Source organism: Triturus cristatus, chromosome 2_2 (genome assembly GCF_964204655.1).
Source record: "Triturus cristatus chromosome 2_2, aTriCri1.1, whole genome shotgun sequence".
In the NCBI taxonomy this organism is placed as follows: domain Eukaryota; kingdom Metazoa; phylum Chordata; class Amphibia; order Caudata; family Salamandridae; genus Triturus; species Triturus cristatus.
The window spans coordinates 710,432,012-710,455,614 of NC_140582.1; the positions used below are offsets into that span (position 1 = coordinate 710,432,012).

Sequence of the window (23,603 nt, forward strand, 5' to 3'; positions counted from 1 at the left end):
GGTGTCGAAGGTGGCGGAGAGGTCCAGGAGGATGAGTGCCGGGGTCTCACCGTTGTCCAGCAGGGTCTTGATGTCGTCGGTGGCGGCGATGAGGGCAGTCTCAGTGCTGTGGTTGCTGCGGAACCCTGACTGGGAAGGGTCCAGGATTCTGTTTTCTTCGAGGTATCGGGTTAGCTGTCTGCTGACGATCTTCTCGATGACCTTGGCTGGGAACGGAAGTAGAGAGATGGGACGGAAGTTCTTAAGGTCTCTTGGGTCCGCCTTGGGTTTTTTGAGTAGGGCGTTGATCTCGGCGTGTTTCCAGCTCTCTGGGAAGGTTACGGTCTCGAGGGAGAGATTGATGACGTTGCGCAGATGGGGTGCGATGCAGCTGCTAGCTTTGTTGAAAATGTGGTGCGGGAAAGGGTCTGACGGGGAGCCAGAGTGGATTGTGCTCATGGTCTTGATGGTGTCATCGAGGCTCACGATGGCCCAGGCTAGCAGGGGGTCGTGGTCGATGGTGTGCGGAGAGTCTGTTGGGGCTGTCTGGGTGTTGAAGCTGTCGTGGATGTCTGCTATCTTACGGTGGAAAAAAGCGTCGAGGGAGTCGCACAGGGCTTGCGACGGCGGGATGTCGTTGCTGTTGGAGCTGGGATTGGAAAGTTCCTTCACAATGTTAAAGAGCACCTTGCTATTGTGTGCGTTGTTGTCAAGGCGGTCTTTGAAGGAGGTCCTTTTGGCAGTCCTGATGAGGTGATGGTGGTTGCGGGTGGCGTCCTTGTGGGCTGCATGGCTGTCCGGAGTCTGCTCACTATGCCATTTCTTCTTTAGTTTCCGGCAGGCTCGCTTGGAGGCTCGGAGTTCTGGGGTGAATCAGCTGGCCCTCTTGCTGGTGTCTCTGTAGGAGGGTTTCTTCAGCGGGGTGAGGGTGTTGGCGCAGTCGTCGATCCAGCGTCTGAGACTGTGGGCAGCATCGTCGGTGTTGTATGGTTCGGTGGGTGGGCTGAGAGCGAGGTTTGCGTGTAGTTGATCTTCGGTGATTTTGCTCCAGCAGCGGCGGGGGATCTGTTGGGTGCGGTGGTGGGTTTCTGGAAGGTGAAGTGGATGCAGCGGTGGTCGGTCCAGGGGAGTTCGGTGGTGTGGCTGAAGGAGACGTGGGAGCTTGAGGAGAAGACTGGGTCGAGCGTGTGGCCGGCGGAGTGGGTAGGCGTTGTGACGAGTTGCTTCAGTCCGAGGTTGGCGAGGTTATCGATCAGGGTGGTGGAGTTGCTGTTGTTCTCAAGGTGAAAGTTCAAGTCTCCGAGGAGGATGTAGTCGGTGGAAGTCAGAGCAGCGTGCGTGCTGATCAAGTCGGCGATGGAGTCGCTGAACTGGAGTCGGGATCCGGGGGGGTCTGTAGACGAGGGTGCCTCTGAGGGTGGAGTTGGAGTCTATGTGGATCTGGAAATGCATGTGTTCGGCGGTGCTGAGAGTGTCTTCGGTGCTGGTCGAGACCCTGATGCTGTTCTTGTGGACGATGGCGATTCCTCCTCCGACTCCGTTGGGGCGGTCTCTGCGGGTGATCTTGTAGCCGTCTGGGATTGCAATGGCAATGGCGATGTTGGGTGCGGAGGAGTTGTTCATCCAGGTCTCTGTCAGGAAGGCGACGTCTGGGGATGAAGTGTCGAGCAGGTCCCAGAGCTCGACGGCATGTTTGCGTGTGGAGTGGGTGTTCAGTAGAATGCATTGAAGGTGATTGTGGCCTTTCTTGGCGGGTGGTTCGGCGGCTCTGATGCAGCAGGTGAAGGGACCCTGTGTGCGTTTCGGAGTGGCTTTGAAGGCAGGTGTGGGTCCGTCCGGAGTTGAGAGCGTGGAGTGTGCTGGCATCGTAGCAGCGGCGGCAGTCGTCGTGGCGGGCACCGGGACCAGGGGTTCTGGCCCTGGGCATGGTCCAGGTGCGGACGGGCGTAGACGGTCTTGACGTAGGCGCACCCGCTGCGCGCATCCGCTGCGCGGCCGCACAGCAGCCGCCATATGTGGGAGGGAGGAGCTGCTGGGAGGTGGGAGGCAGGGTAGGGGCAGCGAATGGGTGGTCAGGGGGGCGGGGACGCAGCGGGTGGAGCGGGAGCGGTGACGGGTTGACGAAGGGAGCCGAAGGCAAAAGCAGGCACAAAATTACGAGGCAACGAAGGGAACAGAAGGCAAAAGCGGGCACAAAATTACGGGGCAACGAAGGGAACAGAAGGCAAAACGGGCAGAGAAACACGGGGCAACGAATGGAACAGAAGGCAAAATGGGCAGAGAAACAAAGGGCAACGAAGGGAACAGAAGGCAAAATCGGGCAGAGAAACACGGGGCAATGAAGGGAACAGAAGGCAAAAGCGGGCACAAAATTACGGGGCAACGAAGGGAACAGAAGGCAAAAATGGGCAGAGAAACACAGGGGCAGCGAGGGGAACAGGAGGAAAAAGAGGGCACAGACCAAGTACCGGCACCGGGGGAAGATAGACAACAGCAGTCACAGACACCAAATAACAGTGAAGGCAATGCAATAAGATACAGATGGTGATAGAAACCTACGGCCTACCACTGGCCACCAGGGATGAGGCGCAGGTGGTAGCCTGCAGGTGGAGGAGGGCCTCGAACTTCCTCAGCAGCGGCAGCTGGGGCAAGGACACACAGGCGGTGCTGTGGGGAGGGGGAGCGACCTACCTAGCAGGGTCAAGGGTCGCTCTCCTCACTGTGCAGCGGCCGCCATATATGGGGAGGTGGGAGGGAGGAGCAGCTGGGAGGCGGGAGGCAGGGCTGGGGCATCGAATGGGCGGTCAGGGGGGTGGGGACGCAGCGGCTGGAGCAGGAGTGGTGAGGTGTGACGAAGGGAGCAGAAGGCAAAAGCGGGCACAAAATTACGGGGCAACGAAGGGAACAGAAAGCAAAATGGGCAGAGAAACACAGGGCAACAAAGGGAACAGAAGGCAAAAGCGGGCACAAAATTACGGAGCAACGAAGGGAACAGAAGGCAAAACGGGCAGAGAAACACTAGGCAACAAAGGAAACAGAAGGCAAAAACGGGCAGAGAAACACTGGGCAACGAAGGGAACAGAAGGCAAAAGCGGGCACAACATTACGGGGCAACGAAGGGAACAGAAGGCAAAAATGGGCAGAGAAACACAGGCACAGCGAGGGGAACAGGAGGAAAAAGAGGGCACAGACCAAGTACAGGCACCGGGGGAAGACAGACCACAACAGTCACAGACACCAAATAACAGTGAAGGCAATGCAATAAGATACAGATGGTGATACAAACCTACGGCCTACCACTGACCACCAGGGATGAGGCGCAGGAGGTAGCCTGCGGGTGGAGGAGGGCCTCGAACTACCTCAGCAGCTGGGACAAGGACACACAGGCGGTGCTGTGCGGAGGGGGAGCAACCTACCTAGCGGGGTCAAGGGTCGCTCCGTAGGATAAATGTACGATTAAGGTGGCGGGCGCACAGAGCTTATTCAAACTGTGTCCGCCATGATTGCTGGCCAAGTCTTATGACACATTTTTACAGATTTGACTGTCACTGGTTACTCACATTTAACGTAATATGGAGAAACCAATTTCCTTAGATATTTGAGATTGATTAGATTGTCTGAAGACGCGTTACTGCCTCACATATAAAATTTGTTTGCGTTCTTTGCAGAGGAGAGTTTAACCAGACATGAGGGGGATTATGGGGCTAGGGAAAATGACAGGATAAATTAATGCTGGTAAAGACAAAAATTTCCCTTGGATATCAAAATACCCAAAGCAAGTTATTCGCACACTGTATTATCTCACCCCGTTCACCAACATTGAAAAGAATAGAGTAGAAAGATAGAGGCCCAAACAATAAACTCAGCAAATAGTCACCAAGATAAATCGATACAAAATGTATTAAAATAAAGAATTCTTACATACAATCATTTGCATAAATGCACAGTAAATTAATACAAATTAAAAAATATATATGTCGGAGGAGCCTAGCGCTTGACCAAGATGGCCGCGTGAGCCTTGAGCTCCCGCAACCCTCGCGCCCTCCTGCAATTATCCTGTCCTAAATCCTGATTTTCATGCACGGAATCCTGCAGATGAGTCACAGCTGGGGCGATTGACGTTGTCCGGGCTAAGATCGCCCACCGGGGACCGAAGTTGTGCATGGCGGAAGACTGCGGCCTACCTCCGAAGGATGCCAGGGGCTTGCGTTGGCAGGATGCCCAGCCACTAATTGAACAACAGCGGCCTTGGGAGGTGTGAACTGGCGGACGGGTGCCGCTGCACTTTCACTTTCGCTTTCTCGCCCTTGGCTTGCTCTGGGTTGGGAGTGCTTCGTGCCGATCCCCTGTTAACTGGAAGACCTCCACTCGACCCTGGCTGGCTGCTGAGTCCTAGTTGACCCTGTTTCCTCTGGCTGATTGAGGGACGTCTTTTTGCTACTGACCGCCCAGCCATTCGAGATGTCGACCAAATCGGAGGCAGACAAGCCGAAGTCTAAGACTACCAGGCGGGGAGGCTATATCCAATCCAACAACATGGATCGCTATGCCCAGCAGAAGGGGTCGCCTGGTGGATCGGGACAGTCGCTGGAAGCACAGAAGGCCGATTCATCCCCAGCCTCGGAGTTATCATTGCAGGATATCAAGGGGGCGATAGATGGGATGCAATCTTCGATTGGGCGACAGTTCGAGACCCTGACGCACAAGGTGGACATGATTTTGGTGGATGTCAACTTGATTCGCGCGGACCTGGGCAAAACCAATGAGCGGGTCAAGTCCCTGGACCTCAAGGCTACTGGCCTCGCGGACGATGTCTCGGAACTCCAGGCTGAGGTTCGTAAGTTACGAACCGTGAATGACCTCTCCGCCCGCCGGCTCGAAGACTTTGAAGGTCGGGCCCGGCGCAACAATGTGCGCCTTATTGGGGTCCCGGAAACTTCGGATGAGCTCTCCGTGGATTTACTCGTCGAGGACTTGGTGGTGAATCATCTTGCGCCTAAGGGCCTCGGCAGGTTTTTTGCGGTTGAGCGGGCTCACCGAGTGCCTGGCGGACGGCCTAAGGTGGGAGCCCCCCCCGCGGCCGATTGTCGCCCGGATCTTTAATTTTCGGGATCGAGACGCTATCCTGCAAGCATCGAGGGTGACGGGCCCGGTGCCTTTTCAGAATGCCTCTGTGAGCTTTTATCCTGACTTCACCCAGATGGTGCAGAAACAGAGGCAGAGTTTCCTGGGGGTGAAGCGGCGGCTTAGGGAGATGGACCTGAAGTATGCCATGCGTTTCCCCGCCAGGCTACGTGTGGTGTATGAGGACCGGACTTTCTTCTTCGAATCACCGGACATGGCAGGGGACTGGTTGGATGCGCTCCCTCGGCGACAGCCCGGCCGGCACCGCGTGGATGGAGCGGAAGGCGATCGGGATGGACAAAAGTGATACCTCCGGTGTCGGTCTGTTTTGACTCAGCCCCGAACAGTGACTCGCACCCTACTGCAGTAATGGGAGGGCGGCGGGGGGAAGATAGGAGCTCTTTCCTCCCTTGGGGTACTTTTTGTAGATTTGTTTTAGATAGGGCGACAGGCACACTGCAAGTTGGGGGGGCTTTGTAAGCTGACGCAGGGGTGCAGGGAGGGGGGGGGATTCGGGATGTTGGGGTTGTTGTTGGGGGTTTTTTTTTTCTTGCAAGGCGTAGTAACTGTTGTCATTATTGTCCGATCGTGGTTCTCCGGGGGGGGTGGAGGTCTCTTTGTGTTTGGGGATGGGGGATAGGGGCTTAAACATAATTAGCTGGAATGTTAATGGCTTAGGGGATCGTATTAAACGGGGGATAGTCCTGCAATTCTTGAAACGGACCTCGCCAGATGTGGTCCTCCTGCAGGAGACCCACCTTATAGGGAATACATGTTATGCACTTAACAGAAAGGGTTATAAATTCATTGCTCACTCGGGGTTCTCCTCGGGCTCCAGGGGTACGGGCATACTTGTTAGAGCTTCCCTACCATTTGAGGTTGACTCCACCGTCGCTGACGACAGGGGGCGATTTGTGGCTGTGGCGGGGAGGTGGGAGGGTAGAACGTTGGTATTGATTTCTGTTTATGTCCCCCCTGCCCTGCAGGCCTCCACGTTTGCTGATCTGGGCAAGGCCTTGTTCGAACTCCCCGAAGGGCTGCTAATAGTGGGAGGAGACTTCAATGCGGTTGGATCTGGAATGCTCGATAGGTACCCGCCCAGGGACACCGGGGGTGCTCAGAAGTGGCTTCCCGACTTTATAGATACTTTTGGTCTGGTAGACTGTTGGAGGCTACGGCACCCCACTCAGAGACAGTATACCTTTCATTCCGGGGCCCACGGGAGTCTCTCTCGGATTGATTACTTGCTCACTCTGGCTGCGCACGCCTCATTGGTGTCTGAGGCTAGGCACATGGCGCGGGGCATATCTGATCATTCGCCGGTGTGGGCCCGTCTGAATGTTGGCCGGGTGGTGGGGGGCAGGGTGGCTCCCATTAACCCCTGGTACTTTCGTGACCCCAAGCTGCGCAGTGCGTTGCTGAAGACTGTTGATCACTATTTTCAAGATAATCAGGGTTCAGTTGAATCTGCGGTGTCCTTTAGGAAGCTTTTAAGACTGTATTGAGAGGGGAGGCCCTTTCCTTGGTAGTGGCCGCCAAGCGGCGGAGGGACGCCGAGGTGACGCAAGTAGAGGACGAGATAGCGGCTTTAGAAGTGGCCTTGGAAGAGGATGTTGCACCGGCCACACTGCATAATTTGAGCTTGAAGCAATTGGAATATAGGGATCTGGTGACGAACGCTGCCAAGACCCTCAATAGGGAGCAGCAGGGTCGATTGTACGATGTTGGTGATAAGGCCGGGAAATTGCTGGCGTGGTTGGACAAAAAAGAGCGTGTTAATCGAGTGGTGCCGGAGTTGTCGATGGATGGGGGAGAGGTCGTCACTGACCCCGACGGTATAGTTCAGTGTTTCTCGGACTATTTTCGTACGGTATACACCTCGGTTTCGGATAGGCCGACTGAGGACTCGTGTGACCTCCTGCGTGATATCGCTCTGCCCTGCCTTTCTGCCATTGATAGGGATGACCTCGATGGAGACATAACTGTAGACGAAGTGGCGTGTGCTATCCGTGCGTTGCGCTCCGGTAAGGCCTCGGGCCCAAATGGTTTGCCGATTGAGCTGTATAAGCTTCGTCCGGATAAGTTGGCTCCTCACCTGCGCGCCATGTTCGTGGAGGCGCGGGTGACTGGGTTTCTTCCGCTCGATCAACGGCTGGCGACGATTGTGGTAATACATAAAGACGGTAAGCCCCGGGACAGGTGTGGCTCCTATCAGCCGATATCACTTCTCAACGCCGAGCCTAAAATCCTTGCTAAGATCCTTGCTAACCGCCTGGTCCGGGTACTGGGCTTTATCCCGCACCGTAACACTGCACTGAATCTTAGACGCCTTCATGGAGTGATTGCTAGGACGGGCACGATGCGAGAGCCGGCTATTGTGGCGTCCCTCGATGCCACGATGGCCTTCGATACGGTGGAGTGGGCATACCTGTGGGCTGTGCTAGCCAAGTTCGGCTTTGGGCCTGGATTTGTAGGCTGGGTGAGGTTGCTCTATGAGGGGCCTCTTGCTAGCGTCGTGGTGAACGGGCGGGCGTCGACACCGTTCGAGCTCGGGAGAGGCACCCGGCAGGGCTGTCCCCTGTCGCCGTTGTTGTTCGCCCTTGCCCTTGAGCCGTTGGCGGCGTGGATACGATCGCACCCGGATATACGTGGGATTCGTTGGTCGCCTGACCACGAAGACCGTATTTCACTCTACGCCGATGATATTCTGCTATACCTCGCCTCGCCTAAGAAATCTCTGATAGTGGTTTGTGACGTCTTGACTTCTTTCGGTAGGAACTCTGGTCTTGTCATTAATTGGGGGAAGTCATACTTGTATGTCCTGTGTGGGGATGTCCCGCCTGTCCCGCGCAACTGCTCGATCCAGATAGCCCGGCAGGGCTTTTTGTATTTGGGGATCTATATTTCCACCGACCCCATTTTACGATACGAGAAGAACTTGCTCCCTCCCTTGGCACGTCTGCGACGGGACGTGGCGGGCTGGCGGCGGTTGCCGCTTTCCCCCCCTTGGCCGTGCCGCCCTGTTTAAAATGATGTCTCTTCCCCGTTTCCTCTATGCCCTGCAGAATACCCTTGACTTGGTCCCGGCCAGTTATTTCCGTGAGGTCGAAAGCCTCCAGCGCGCGCTATTGTGGAAAGGGCGTCCGCGCATAGCGATTGCTAAGTTGACGCTTCCGTGGTATGACGGGGGTATCGCGCTTCCAGACATTCGACGTTATTATTGGGCCACTCAGTTGAGCGCGATTAACCATGGTGTATATGGTCCGGCGCTGAGCCCCGGCTACGCCATGGACCGATGGTTGCTGCGTGGGGGTAATTACCACAGAGCGTTGTACTCGAAGTCGTCGGACTTAACCCTTACGGGGCCCACCAGGGTGGCCGTGCATGTATGGAAGGTGGCGACGGATTCACTGGGCTGGAAGGGTAAGCTTACCCTTGCCACCCCTCTGTTTGACTCCGATATTCTGGGAAAGCTTTTGCATACAAAAGGGTTTGAGAAATGGGACTTGATCGGTATATCCAGGGTTGGAGACCTTTTGGTTAAGGGTAGGGTAAAGTCATTCGAGGAGCTGCAGAAGGAATATGAGCTAGGGAGTACGGAGTTCTTCCGATACGCTCAAGTGTGCCACGCCTTGCGGTCAGTCCTTGTAGAGGGGGAGAAGGTGCCCGAGTCCTCTCCGTTAGAGGACCGGATCCTGGATGGCCATATGCCAGAGAGTACGATCTCGCTCATTTATAAGAAACTAATTAATGTTCGGGCGGGTCTTCTTCTAGGGTTGCGCGATCAATGGACCAGGGACGGCCTCGAACTAGATGATGAGGATTGGCAGTATGCAGTTTCTTCTCCCAAAGAGGTTGCGATCCCCGCGCGCCTGCGGCTGGTGTAGCTTAAAATACTTCATAGGATCTACGTGACAGGGCCCAGGCTGGTCCATATGGGTTTCTCTGAGGAGGGCTTATGTAAGAGAGGCTGTGGTATGGTGGGCACCTTCCTACATATTATTTGGGAATGCGGTGCGATTATGGAGTTTTGGAAGCGAATCCACGATGTGATGGGGGAGGTGACAGGCATCGTCATGCAGCCGGAGGCGCGGTGCTGTCTCCTGAATGTTTGGGGTCCTACTGACCACGACGTGGCACAGACTCAGTGGGTGACCCTAGGGAACATGGTAGCCAAGCGCGACATCGCTCGCCTGTGGGGCTCTCCTAGGCCTCCTACATTGACAGCGTGGATGGAAAACATGGATTGGAGCATGTTTAGGGAGAGACAGTGTACTGTGCTCGAGGGCGCCCTCGGAAATGGCATTCTGTATGGGGGCGATGGAACCAGTACAGAGGGGGCATATGCCTGCCCCCAGACCCGGACCCGCCTGAGGAGCAGCTCTCCCCTTAGCTTTCTTTCCGGCTTTGTACTCCTCGCTGGTATGTGTTTGTCTTCTTGAGTCTCTGACTTCCCCTCCTTTCCCTTATCATAGACCTGTGTCTGATGGACGAAATGGGGCTCGCGCCCCCCGATGGGAACCCTTTTTGTGCTTTCAGTACTTATTGCCTTGCTTGTGTTCAGGTTTGGGTTTGTGTTTATTTAAAATAGAACCTTTGATTCTCCTGTCTGTGTAATGTGGACACTCGCATGTGTTGTGTTTCTAAAGCTGCCGTACCTCCGGGTTGTCGGCTGAATAGCTGTGTCACTGATTTAAAAGAATAAAGGTTTTTACAAAAAAAAAATATATATATATATATATATGTCCCCATAAAAACACACAATTGAATACATACACTGGTATGCTAGTTCAGTATAAAAAACAATACTGCCAAAAGATAAGAATGTACCAACCCCCGAGAGAAAAACACTAGACACTGAAATTTGTCATACTTATAAACACATTCGTCAAGAGAAAATGTTGACTGGAGCTTGACACCCGTTCCTCAATTCGTATCTATCGAACCAGTCAAACACCGAATTGTGTATGCAGTTGTGTCGATGCGTTTCGATGGCAATCACTAATTTAAACCATCCTTTTCAAGACATTAGTAATTCTCTCGATGTAATAATTCCTGTGTATAGAGAGCGCTAACATCGTTCCCTTTTCTTCATCCCTCAAAATATGTTCCGAGTTAGTAATGCATACAATTTATTGAATGGGCATGACCGTTGAAGGTCAGAGAAAAGTAGAGAAAGAGTCAAGCATTAGGCTAGGAATTGAAAACATAAGTTGCAGAAAGTACTCAGGATCGCATCCACTCAAACACAACATCCAGTGTATTCTTATTTATATATTATTTTCATATTGTTTAGGCAGCCACATCTTTCTACTACTATAATTTGGGCTTATCCTGGCAACCTATAAACCAGTGGGGCTGCATTAATCATACTATCAACTGTATATTGGCCATTCTCTCTATTAAATCAGAAAGATTACCTATTTTATGTTAGGCCTGCACTTTTAATTCAGGGCTTGATCAATTCTTTGTTATGTTTATCGCTGTTATAGCTGGAGGGGCTCATTAACCACCACCTAAGGGAACAGACCCTTATGAGAAAAAATCCTACATCGCTCTTGATAATATAGACAGGAAGGGGTCAAAAAACTTGTTCATACCTCGTTTCTATCCTTCTTTTCCGTATGTTACTTCATAACACTTCCAGAAGTTAACAAAGGAATTTCATAACTTGTTGCACTCGTACTGCTATCTCTATAGAATACACAAAAAAACAAAAAGACTCTATAAGTCTGACATCCCTAGGATTCTATGTAAGAAGTCTACTGATAGTATGCATTTAAACACCTACCGGGAAAATATACGTCGTACTAATTTCCAAATTTATGGAAAACTATAATTTAATTTCCTTATCGCCACTGGCCTCTTAGCTGGTAAAGACACGTACTCTTCTATATTGTTTAAACTTGTCAATTAGCGCCCTTCATAAATTGGGCCTGTATGTGAAAAAAGATCATACACAAACAATAAATAAAAAAATTAAAATATCTAAAAATGTATAGACTTTACAAGTTCGAATAGAGCCTACAAGAGCTGGAGTCTCCCTCATTAGCTCGTGTATGGTCCGATACCGTGACGAGTTCACGTAACACTCCGTGAGTCACCTTTCAAGTGTGAGAAAATCCTGCCCCTATTTATATACGCCAAAATTAGGTGAAGTAAGGTTAATTAGTCACCAGACGTACCCACAATGGCATACTCTCATCCGTCTGCTCACTTACTGGCACATGCATCATGCTAGGATTTTGCGAGTCCTTAATTGCGAATATTAAGGATTCGCAATTATGGACTGGCAAAATCCTATGCATGTAGCAATCGCTATAATAATAGCGATGCCTACACATTCCTTATTTGCGACTCGCAAATAGCGAGTCGCAAATAAGGAATAGCTTCCCACTCCTATGGGCCTGTAGGCCCATAGGAATGAATGGGAAATTGCAAGCGCAATTTGCGAGTACCAATTGGTACTCGCAAATTGCTCATGCAATTTCAAGGGTGCAAGGGTGTCAAAAGGACACCCTGTTGCACCCCTGGAAATTGATCTGTGCACAAATGTTGTGCACACACATGTCCCAAGGACATGTGTGTGTGTAACCAACAACTTTGAAAAATGCACTTTAGTGCATTTTTCAAAGTTTTTGCAAATTACCATGAAGTTCAACTTCATGGTAATTTGCGCCCCCTAGTAGCGAAATCGCTACTTCAAAGTGGTTCTTGCATTGCATTTAAGGAATCGCAAAATGCGATTCCTTAATTGCAATCGCAATTTGAGAACTCGCAATTTATTGCGAATTCTCAAATTGCGAGGGCCTTGACCCTTGTTGCATCGCAAAAGCTAATTTTGCGATCGCAAACGGCGATTTTTGCGAATCGCACCGTTTGCGATCGCAAAAAGCTTTGATGCATGTGCCAGTTAGTGTGTTGACATTTTTAGCGATGCCCCGGAAGTGGATACTGCCAGAGTCCTTATCTAGCAATGAACTGCCTTGATTCACCCAGAAGTGAATCCGTCATATGCTTGTATCTTGTTGTTTCTAGTCTAAGGCAACCCTACCTGTCATTGGTGTTGTATACAAGTGAACGTTGAAAAGCAGTCCAACTATACTGTAAAGTATATTACTCATATCTCCACAAACTCATTCAAACCGCAATGTTGTGGAAATGTGCTTTTAATGAGCACACCGGTGCAGGGGTCACCCTTCTCTGTCCACGGGTCCATAGACCAACAAAATAGAGATTGGCACTGAAGCTGGAATTCAAATAACAAGTTTATTAATCACTCATGAGTGGGACTACGTCCACACAGCACTCTCAAGTGCTAACTGAGGTAGTACATTGAAGTCACAGAACACAGGCCTTATATACAGCTTTTTCTGCTCTGGTAAGCATGTGTATACAAATAGAAGGTACAGGCCTACACAGGAATCGTTACCGACAAACATGGACAGATGGGAGATCACTTAGTCATCAAAGTGGGAGGGGGAGCAGGAGTGCTTATGGAAGCAGTAAATGATTGACAGTTGAGTCTGAGACCAGGTGTTCTGGCAGCTACAAACTCTTAGCATGCACATTGCTTTTAACTGAGTCAAGAAGTCAATTAAAATAAGCCGCGCAGGCAGGGAAAAAGACGAGCAGCAGAGGATGGGAGAATTACAAAGCCAACAAAATGGATGCCACAACCAAGATGGCTTCAGCTTATGCTAACAGAAATTATTTCATATTTCCACAATGTTAGTCACATTAATTACGCGATCTACCGCTCTATTCTATCGCTTCAAAATTTGATTATTACATTCCTAGTCACAGAGATTAAAATATTTTTAATTTTTTCGATCTACCGATTCAGGCGAAGAATACGTGTCCTGAGGATAGAACGATACTTCTAGATAAGTGCTGATACTTCTAACGTTGCCCCAGAAGTAAATGTTACGAGAAGCCTAGTCTCGCATTGTGCTGCCTCGATTCAACCGGAAGTCAATCCTTGATATGCTTGTATCTTTTTATTTATGATCTAAGGAATCCCTACTTGTCATGGAAGTTGTATAAAGATAAATATTAAGGGGAATTTCGACTATATAGAACAATGTATTGCCCTAATCCCCACTAGTTTATTAAGCAGTAAGGTAACCGCATTGACTACGCTATCTACCGTTCCTACATATAGATCCAAAATTCCGATTGTTATAAGTCTCAGAGACAGAAATTGTAAAATGTATTTCAGTCTTCAGTTTCAGGCAAGAGAATTTTGCATAACCTGAGGATAGAATACTAGGGATTCATTTTAATCTGGATGAAAAAGAATCGCATGATAAGTTTCATCCATTCTTCTCTAGAATTCAGTCCTTTTTCAATTGTTCCAAGGAAACACATGAACCACCGTTATCTCATTAGGTCTCGCCTAGCGATGCAGCAAAGCTGCTCGCTTAGCGAGATCTATTGTCGCCGACTTGCTTTGTATGCGGGACAGGATAGGTGCACGCGCGCCCGGGCATCCCATGTGCACGCTCACAGCGTCTCTTTCAGACAGCCGATGCGCACCCGCAGCGTCTCTTTTCCCGCTCCCCCACGCTATCACTTTCGCGAGCGAGGGCGCCCAGACAGCCTATGTGCACGCTCACGGCGTCTTGCGCCGATCGTTGGAGCCACCTAGGCTCTGTAAACACAACATGTCAGACGTTGGAGCCACACGGGGCTCTGTAAGCCAATAATGCCCCCAGGTACTGTAAGACTCAGCCCCACTCACCGGGCTGCTTGGGGACTTCTCATACCAAGCGCGGAGGGGCAGGCACCGACAATGTGCCTCGCGCCCCCTCCGCACCATCTCTCCTTACGGGACTCCTCTTGCGGCGGTCTGCGGGGTTGCTGCTCGCTCCGGGCCCCCTCCTGGGACCCGGGACTCGTCATCACTACTCGGGGAGGCGGGGTAGGCTCCCGTCCTCCCCCTTGGCATACCGGGCTCCCCGCATCGACATGGGCACAATTTCCGGTCCTGCCGCCGGCCCCGCCCAGAAGCATGCAAACTTTGCTCACTCGGGCCGCGGCGGTGAAACGCGGGGTGGGCTCCCGCTCTGTAAAATAAAATCAGAATGCCGCAATCGCGGGGTGGGCACCCGCTTAATCCCAGCAATTTCGGGGGAATCTTGCTTCGCTAGGCGCAGAGGCAAAATACCCCGCCACGCTCTTGCTGGTCGAGCTAACCGATTGGGCAGCGGAAGACTCTCTGGTTCTGGTGACACAAACTGGCTTTGTCAAATGTCAAAAACACTGATACAGTCACTAAATCCCAATGCTTACCTTGTTTATTGCTGCGGGTCTTTAATAGAGCCATTAATTCAGCAGCAAAGAAGCTCTCTCACTGAACGACAAAGCCCTGCTGCCAAAGATCACATGCTTGGATGACAATAGGCGCATACGACATCCTAAAGCCACAACCATGTCTAGGAGACGGATTGGGTTAAGGGAACACTCAAGCTGCTGAATTTCTGCTTGGCAGTTTCCCAACACGATGCAAAGCTTTTGTTTGGCTGAGAAAAATAACGGAGTCCGCATGCCGGCCGTGCTGATATACAAAGGAAGATATATCCATACTGTTTGCACCCGCCCCCATTATAGAAAGGGCCCCCTGCAACATCCTTTTATAAGGAACGGAATCCGCCCATGTCGCCAGGCGATCATTGCTTGCCTACAAGGAGAAAGTGCTTAGTGCGTTAGCAGAGATGGTAAGCGCTATGCCATCGTATAAACTAAGCTGTAGAAGGATCATGGTGCAAGTTTGCAGAAAGAAAGTGCTTAGTGCATTGTAAGGTGGTAGATGCTAGTGCCGACAGAAGACACGGACTAAGAAGGTTGGGTTTGTGTGCTGGGGGCGAATGACCAGAAAGTGAGCAGGAGTCGAGTGAGTCATGGCTAGGGAGACCAGAATTTTAAAGCCAAAAACCGGGTCATTTCACAACAAGCATTTGCAAAGCAATAGGTCTCGCATTTGGGAGAATTTGAGCTACTGGCGTTGTAAATGACAAACCTTTTATCTATGTGTTGGTTTTGAAAACGGATAAATAAAAGGCTTTGTCATTTACAATGCCAACAGCTTAAAGTTTCACAAATGCGAGACCTGTTGCATTGCAAATGCTTGTTTTTCTTTTATGGTCCATATCACCTCCTCCTGTCTATTCTGATCTTCTCTAAGATAAACCACTGAAACTGCGTGCAGTCATGGTTTGCTGCCATAAAATGAAATGTTCAGTCAGGGGTGCATTTTCTTTCTTATTTCTTAAGGCTGATTTATGTTCTACTAAACGTGTTCTATGTTCTCTACTGGTTTTCCCGACATAACCTGCGGGGTAAATCAGGAGATAGATCAGGTTTTTACTATGTCAGTTATTAAAAGTAGTAGGCATCAGTTTTTTACCATTAAATTCCAAACTCTTGGACTCAATGCATAAAGGACATATCAAACATGTCCTACATTTGTAATTCCCTGTCGCTTTTTTATTATCAAGTGTCCTCTGATTGCTTTCTTTAATATTCTTGTAGTTCTAAAGAATTCCGGAGATTTTTATTCCCTCCAAAGGAAACAAGCATTTGCAATGCAATCGGTCTCGCATTAGGAACGTTTGAGCTTTTTGTATTGTAAATTGACTAATTATTTATTTATGTGTTGGTATTGAAAATATTGAAATTACTAGCTTTCTCATGTACAATGTCAATAGTTTTAACTGTTGCAAATGTCACACCTATAGCACTTGTAATGCAATATGTGTTGTATTTACGTGACTTAGATGTATTGATATTACAAATAACAATGGCTTTTAATTTTTGCAAATAATTAATACTTAAATAAAAGTTAATGTAAATTATAATGGCAATCGTTTAACCCCTTCGACGCGCTTGACGGAACGGTTCCGTCATGCACGTCGGTTGGGCTGTGCTTATGACGGAACCGTTCCGTCATGGCCCCGCCCGCGCACGGAATCTTCAGCGTGGCGCGGAAATCCGCGCCGCGCTGAAGGGGTTAAACTTTTGTTAATAACTCTTGTGAAGATTATGTTTAGTGTATTTAATTGCGCCTAAAATCCAAGAACAGAAGTTAAATATTATCATTTTTTTGTGCCATTTGTAATAATGCCTAAATATTGAGAGAACATATTAGAGGCAGTTGTTGTTGAATGACTGTACAGATTGATACTGTGGTGGCGGTGAGTGATGTTGTGGTGTCGAGTGATGCTGTGGCCTTAATTGATGCTGTGGTAGCGCATAGTGATGTAGTGGTGCCCTTGAGTGATGCTGTGGTGGTTTTAAGTGATGCTGTGGTGATGCGATAGATAGATAGAGTGCAATAGTCCGATAGATAGATAAGATAGATAGATAAGATAGATAGATAAGATAGATAGATATATAGATAGAGAGTGAAGGTGATAGAGTGTAATTATGTAGAATATAATTATGTGGCACTGAGTGGTTTTGTGTGGAGTGTATGTTGATTTTAGTGGCGTGTAATTATGTGGCATTGAGTGTTATTTTGAGTGTATATTGCATTGTTTGCATTGTAATTAATTGGCACGGAGTGTTATTTGGAGTGCATGTGGCATTGAGTGTAGTGTAATTATGTGGTGTGTAATTATGTGGCGCTGAGTGGTATTTGAAGTGTATGTGGCATTGAGCGCTGTGTAATTATGTGGTGTGTAACTATGTGGCACTGATTGGTTTTTGGAGTGTCTGTTGTATTGAGTGCATTGTAGTTATGTGGCATGTAATTATGTGGCTCTGAGTGGCATTCGGAGTGTATGTTGCCTTGCCTTGTATTTCTATGGTTCCTTAAACCCTTAGAGGCAATTCTTTTATTTTAACTAAAAGGATGGTAGTTAAATGGTGTTTACGGCAGGATGGTCATTAAATGGTGGCTACGGAGAAGCTGTGTGCTGAAAGGCAAAGAGAACACGGGCATGAAAGTGAAAGCGAGGATGAAAATGGAATGTGTGTGGCAGGATGGTCGTTAAATGGTGGCTACGGAGAAGCTGTGTGCTGAAAGGCAAAGAGAACACGGGCCAAAGTTGGAAGAAAACACGAGATGCGAGAGGCATGTGTGTGTGGCAAACACTGGTGGGGCTCAGAGCATTCTGTTGCTGCCTTGATGCCTGTGTGTGTGAGCAGTGGGGCTGTGTGTGTGAAGTGCCTAAAATTGCAAGAAAACATATGGTTATTTAAATCCTTAGACGCAGAATTAATGGAGCTAATGTTATCGACCTTAGAAGCATGAAAAGGGAATGAGAGCGGCATATGTTAACTTTGTAAGCGCAGAAAGCGTGCAGGGCAAACTTATTATTTTGGTTGTTTGAGACTCAGATCTGGGCAAAGCTGCAAGAAAACACGGAGGGGGGAGGGCGGGCTGTGTGCTGAAAGGCAAAGAGAACACGGGCATGAAAGTGAAATCAATGGATGGCAATGCGTCCGTGAGACTAGCCCTGTGGTCGGGGAGGGACAGTTGTGAGAGGCGCCATGAGGAAACAATCTCTCGGCATGCTGTGGCGGGGGCGCATTCCAGGCGGGGGAGCGGACCCTTTAAAGTATGATGCCGAGGCTGTGGCTACACGTGCACGCGCCAGTGGGCTGAAGCGCTTCCCCAAACGGATTGCATGGCGGCACGATGCACGTGATTGTGCGTGTGCTTGCCATGCAATCCACTTTTGGGAGCACTTTGAAATGCCCCTCTTACTAGAGTCTCGCATAGCGATTGCGTAAACGCAATAGCTAGGTGAGACCTAAAAAGTGTTTTTTCAATTTGGTTGGTACATCCATCATTCAGGATTTTCCAATTCCTATAAATAATATTTTTAATTTGCCATATATTGTTTAAGTTAGTGTTGGACAAGACAAAGTTTTGGCGTTTAGGGATTTAAGCTATTGATTAAGCTAGAAGGATACTTGGGTTGGAGGGTCATTGCTTTGCGCTTTCTTAAAGTGACTAATGGGCGCAAAGACCGTGCCAGCACAAGACCAGGCCTTTTACAAAATAGCAGCATGAGGCATTTGTGTTGGTTGTGCACTAAATTCAATTAAAAATCCTTTGGAAAACTAAGTATGTTGAGTTTGTATGTTCTAGAGCAAATGAAAAGAAAATGGGATGACAAAGTGAAGAAGGTTGAGGAGCTGGCTGCTCACTATGATCGAAAGCCGCTATGTCCTGTTTACAAACCTAAGCTGTACCAAACATGGCAGCCCGCTTCTGTTTGGAATCTCTTCTATCGGCAGGCTCAAGCCTTCAGTTTTGCCAAAAGCTGTAAAGAGGTGAGAAATGGATTCTTCAAACTATACGTTTTGAGAAAGTAATCCTGGCATTTAATTTGAGATGTTTTTGTTTTTAGGCTAATAAAGCACAAATTTAAGCTCGGACCTGTTTATATGCAATGTATTTGTTTATATGCAATGTATTTGTTTGAAATGTTTTACTGTACTGGCCTCAGACAATATGAGTAGATTTCTATATACTTGCTTTCGGAGTCCTGCTATTGAATTGTCATCTTGTCAGTTAAAGCAGTAACATGCCACTTTGTAGCGCTTTACCATCTTCTAGTACTGATGTTGAGTGCATAATATATTACGCATAAGACTGCAGTGTAAGATTTGTGTAGATTCCCTATCTATTTCCCAAAAGAAAACATTGACGGAAAATCATTGTTTTTGTTCCGTAGTCTTTTTGTGGCTAGCAGTACACAAACCTTTCTACAGTAAGAGTTGGAAGATAGTGTCACTTTATTCTAAAGTGGTACTACTATGTGATCTTTGAAGAACTTCTTAATTGAGAGCCCACACGCTGGATGAGCCTTTGACAGGTTGATGTGAGTAAGGTCCGGATTCAGAAGGAAAGCAGTTGCAGGGGAGCAGACATTCCACGTGGGTCTACCCCCTCTACTATATTTCAATCACTGGTAATTGTTACTAGCAGTTCATAGCTGGTAATTGGTGAGTGTTTGTAATAAACATTTCACATTGAAAGTGTGCGTTTTGGAATATGCACACTTTACTGAGTATCTTCTCAGTGACTGCAGATACGTGCTGTCTAGATCAGTGGTTCCCAAACGTTTTAGAACTATGACCTAATTTTTAGAACAACATACTTTTACCACCCACCTAATTTTAATAGATCTGAGGCGTGGCCATTTTTTTCATGTAAATAAAGCATCGTGCGGTAGCTCATTGTCGTTTACAGACAGCACATTTTCCATTGAAGTGGCCACTAACTTTGCACAGACATACTGTTTTATTTCTAATACTATATAGCACACAAGTGATTGTGTGGAAATCGGATTTTTGTGAATATCATTTGAGCATCACCAAGTAAAGTGTCTTGATCTGTTTTTAGCCTATTAAAATCTCTGTTTCCAGTACACATCAGATTCACACAAAAATGCTTAATTTTTGCTTTCCTTTTTGAAACAGATAATGGCAGCCAGGAGATCTCTTGCTGCACCACCTGAAATGTTAGTCAGTGTATCAAGCCGCAGTTGCCCACCTAAAAAAATGACCAGCTACGAATTGGTCATACATAAATGACTTTTAGAACATGGCTGTTGTTTCCTTTCATTCCATGTTCTAAAAGTAATTTTTGCTTTCCTAACTGCTGAGAGCATGCAGTTAATTTGCAGGTACTTACATTTTGCTGTGTGTTACAAAAAAAGAACACCCTACTTCCTTTCCTTTCACACTTCCTGTAAACCAGTAAGGTTGTCACATAATTCACTTTAAAAACTCCTCTCTGGGGCGTGGCCAAGATGGCGGGCGGCTAGGACATGTTTTCCAATTGCTCCGAGCCGCCGCCAACATATGCACCGAAATGAGCCCGACTGATCCTTCCCGTGGCCTCTGGGAGTGAGTACGAGCTACGAGGACGGGGGTGGGGGCAATCGAAGGGTCTTGGAGAGTGAGCAGACTCCTGGGTGCAGTGCCCTGTGGGTTGAGCAGCTTGGCCGGCTGCGGAGCGCGACTGCAGGCTGCGATATCACCCAGAGCTGAGGACGGGCCTACCTTTAGCGGCCAACCGTGTGCTTTGGAGCAGACCCTGGTTCACTGGCCTGTCGCGACCGTGGGCTGAAAGAACCAGCGAGAACCGCGGCGGAGGAGCACTGGGCGTTTCCCGGTGCCTGGAGCTCTTGGCCAGGGACGTACAGCGGTGGAGCTCCGGGTCACGTCTGTGGCCCGCTGTGCCTGCGGGATTGAAGACCGCTCCCATTTCGCTTCTGTGAGTTGCCGAGGAGAGCGGTGGCCCTGACGGCGGAGCTCCGGGCTGTGGCTGCGGTGCGTGCTGCCTGCCGGGTCGAGGTTAGGCCCCAGCCAACAACAACGCACTGCTGAGGTGAGTGGTGGCCCTTGAGGGAGCTGAGGCCTGGAGAAGAGGCCCCCCCTTCTGTCCACACCCGTAATATGGGAGCACATTGTCCAGCTGGCTGTGGAGAGGGGCAGATAGTCTGCGCGGGGTTGGACGAATAGGCCCCTGCAGTGAGCGGGACCCTGGGTCACGGGGGGGGGGGGATATCACTGGCCGGACTGATCAGATACAGCAAGCACATTGGTGGCTTGGTGGCGGAGGAGTCTGCCGCATCGGATACGCTCTGCGCACTGGGGCACATATAAAGAATAACATGGATGGCATAGGCTCGGCAAAGCCCGGGGCATACCAGGCAGCCCTCGCACTCTGGGACTGGTCAGAAATCCTTGAGGGTCATCGCTAAAGTACCCACGGCTCGGTGATCTACCTGAGGCCTTCTCTACCGAATGTGGCTTGATCACCGCTAAAGAGGGGAATATGGCATAGGTGCTTCAGTGGCGGAGGACAAAACTCTACAGGCTCTGTGCTGATAGTGACCAAGGATTGGCGGACCAAATTAAACACCCCCCTGGAGTGCCTGGATCACATCGGCTATAGGGCAAGCACCTACTTCCTGGGAACTAACAACGCTGGTGTGTGCTGAGACCACGCAACGGTTGTCCTCCCCAGAGTCTCTATAGACTAAGATCGAGGGAGCAGTGCAGCGGTCACCTGTAGGCGTCAAGATCAAAGGGTCTGTCTGCGACACAGGGCATAAGTGAGTAGGCTCACCGGTGGCAATTACTACGGTAGACCACAACAACATGGCAGGGAGCAGAACAAAGAAAGAGCGCTCCCTTAAAGAAATGTTTGGCAAGTCGGGAAGCACCAGTGTGGAAGACAAAAACGCAAATATAGGGATGGACGCTAGGTCAGACACTGAAGACGGGGAGGGTCAGGTAAACAAGTCATTCCTGGAAACGTTATTCTCCCCTCCAGGTGATGAAGACGGAAATCGCAACAGAAATTCGGGAGGTATGACGCAATGTGGATGAGGTGGGCGAGAGAGTGGCCGAGCTAGAGGACCGGTAATCCAGCCGGGAGGAGGAGGTCACTTGGCTGCAAGAAGAAGTCCTCAGGCTTGATGAGCAATGACTGGATCTCCAGGCGCACAATGAGAAGTTGGAGAACCAATCCAGGAGAAATAATATAAGAATCTGGGGTGTGCCATCCAAAGCGGAAGGTTCCAACTTGCAGGATTATGACACAGACCTCTTCCGACATGTCCTGGACCTCGCAGAAGACTCCACCTTGCAGCTGGACCGGGTCCATAGAGTGAGGCCTGAAGGACTAGAAAAGGGACCACCGGCAGATATACTGGTAAGTGTTAATGATTTCCAAATTAAAGAGGACATACTTAGAAAAGCCAGAGATTCGCATCCAGTCCAGTTTTAAGGTCAGTTCCCGACTTTCTTCCAGGATCACTTTACAAAAATGTAAAGACTTCCACCCTATTACAGAACATTTAAGGACAACCAACATACCCTACACATGGGGTCATCCTTTTCACATTATTTTTCGATATGAAAGAGCGCTCCAGCAGATCAGATCCCTCAAAGCGCCCTTTTACACATCAATGTACAGGAGGGCAATGAAGAACAGCCTTACTCTCCAAAGCGGCAGTGACCAACATAGCAGAAGGTGACAAGCAATCGCCGCGGATCAAAACTCGACCCAGCCACCATCACCAAAGAAAGACCGGCAGTGCTACAGGCCCTCTCTGCAGAATCCACCCTCTCAGCGGCGTCTTGATCTGAAGGCGGCAATGTCCCGGGGGTACGGGGAGGAACCGGTGTGAACCCAGTGGGGGAGAGGCTGGAGGACTGAAGATTATATAGATGATTTGCCCTCTGGACATCTCCATGTTTTTGCAGGAGACTCATCGTTGGAATAGACTTCCCAAGGTTGGCCACTTCTCACCCTGACTCACTGGATTTGACGGACTCTGGTCATCTGTTGTTATACCTGTTGTATCCTTTATTTTTGTTATGGGTATCTTTCTGTCTTCTCTCACTTCGTTCTCCTCCGCACCAACTGAGGCCTTATATAGGTAGCAGGTAGTATGGTAGAACAAGGGTACCGCGTTTGAAGAACCTGGGGTTAACGTGTTAAGGGAAACAGTGGTTCAGTTTGGCCCAATCGGGTCCTGTGCAAACATGCGGGGTTCCAAGGGGGCGACACAAGGAGAATTTTTTAAGAAAAGGATAAGTAATCATTGAGGGAGCACAGAAGTAGTAGGGGAACATATGTGGTGTAAACAGGCATTTTATTTTACACACGCATGATTAGGAATATTCAAAATAGTCAGGTGCTCACATTGAGTGAAAGGTGCGTAATGTGACAAAGTGAAGTGAACAATACATCACATTGACAACAGAAAAGGAACTTCACATAAGTCAATACAATCGAGAAAGTTCCTGTTGTGGGGGTCAACGGCGTTTCAATCTTTTAGGGATTTAAGATCATCTTCAGGACAATAAATGAGCAACCTGAAACTAAGGGGAAAGAAGTACAATTCCGATATGATCCCTACATTTCAGCTTATATACGACGTGGACGAGCTCCCAGTGTAATAGTTTTAATCAATTACGATGCGTGTCACACGTGTAGGGTGGTATCGTGATGGCCATAGACTTAACTCCAGTGGTGGCCATAAGGGTAGCTAAAAAGCCTTATCAATTGTTGTGGCCCCTATGGAGAGTTACGCGCATCCTATCAATTAGGGAGTGGTAAGAAAAATAACTATACTTGTGGAGACATCATGTCATGCATGAATATATTTGAGAGCGAACTTACTCTCTACTGTGGCCACAGTCCGAGGTGGGATCGTCGGAGTGGTCTAAGGAAGGCACAGAATTGTGCTGCTTGTCTTGGGATACTGTACGTCTGGGGAAAGCATAATTGGATTCTGGAGTGCCTTATAAGCCCCTAGTATATGGTATACTATGTACCTAGGGCATAGGTACCTCCGAGGCCTACCAGGGGCTGAAGCATGTATTATGCCACACCTGAGAAGCACTCCAAAATGACACCACAGGTCTGCTACTGCATCCTGGGTAAGGTGGTGCCTGCACCCCTTACTGTGGTATAGGCTACCTATATCACTACCATTGCACACACATATAAAACCTATAAGTCA

General features: G+C 49.1%; 1 protein-coding gene across 6 annotated transcripts in view; it reads left to right on the forward strand.

Annotated features, from left to right (window-relative positions):
* PRIMPOL (primase and DNA directed polymerase) overlaps nucleotides 1-23,603 on the forward strand; it is a 585,691-nt gene that overhangs the window by 127,741 nt on the left and 434,347 nt on the right. For all 6 annotated transcript variants that reach the window (XM_085641903.1, XM_085641905.1, XM_085641902.1 and 3 more), the window contains exon 2: nucleotides 18,203-18,387. In XM_085641903.1, the coding sequence (XP_085498029.1) occupies nucleotides 18,208-18,387 (180 nt within the window). In that variant the 5' untranslated portion in view covers nucleotides 18,203-18,207. The remainder of the gene's footprint in view (nucleotides 1-18,202; nucleotides 18,388-23,603) is intronic.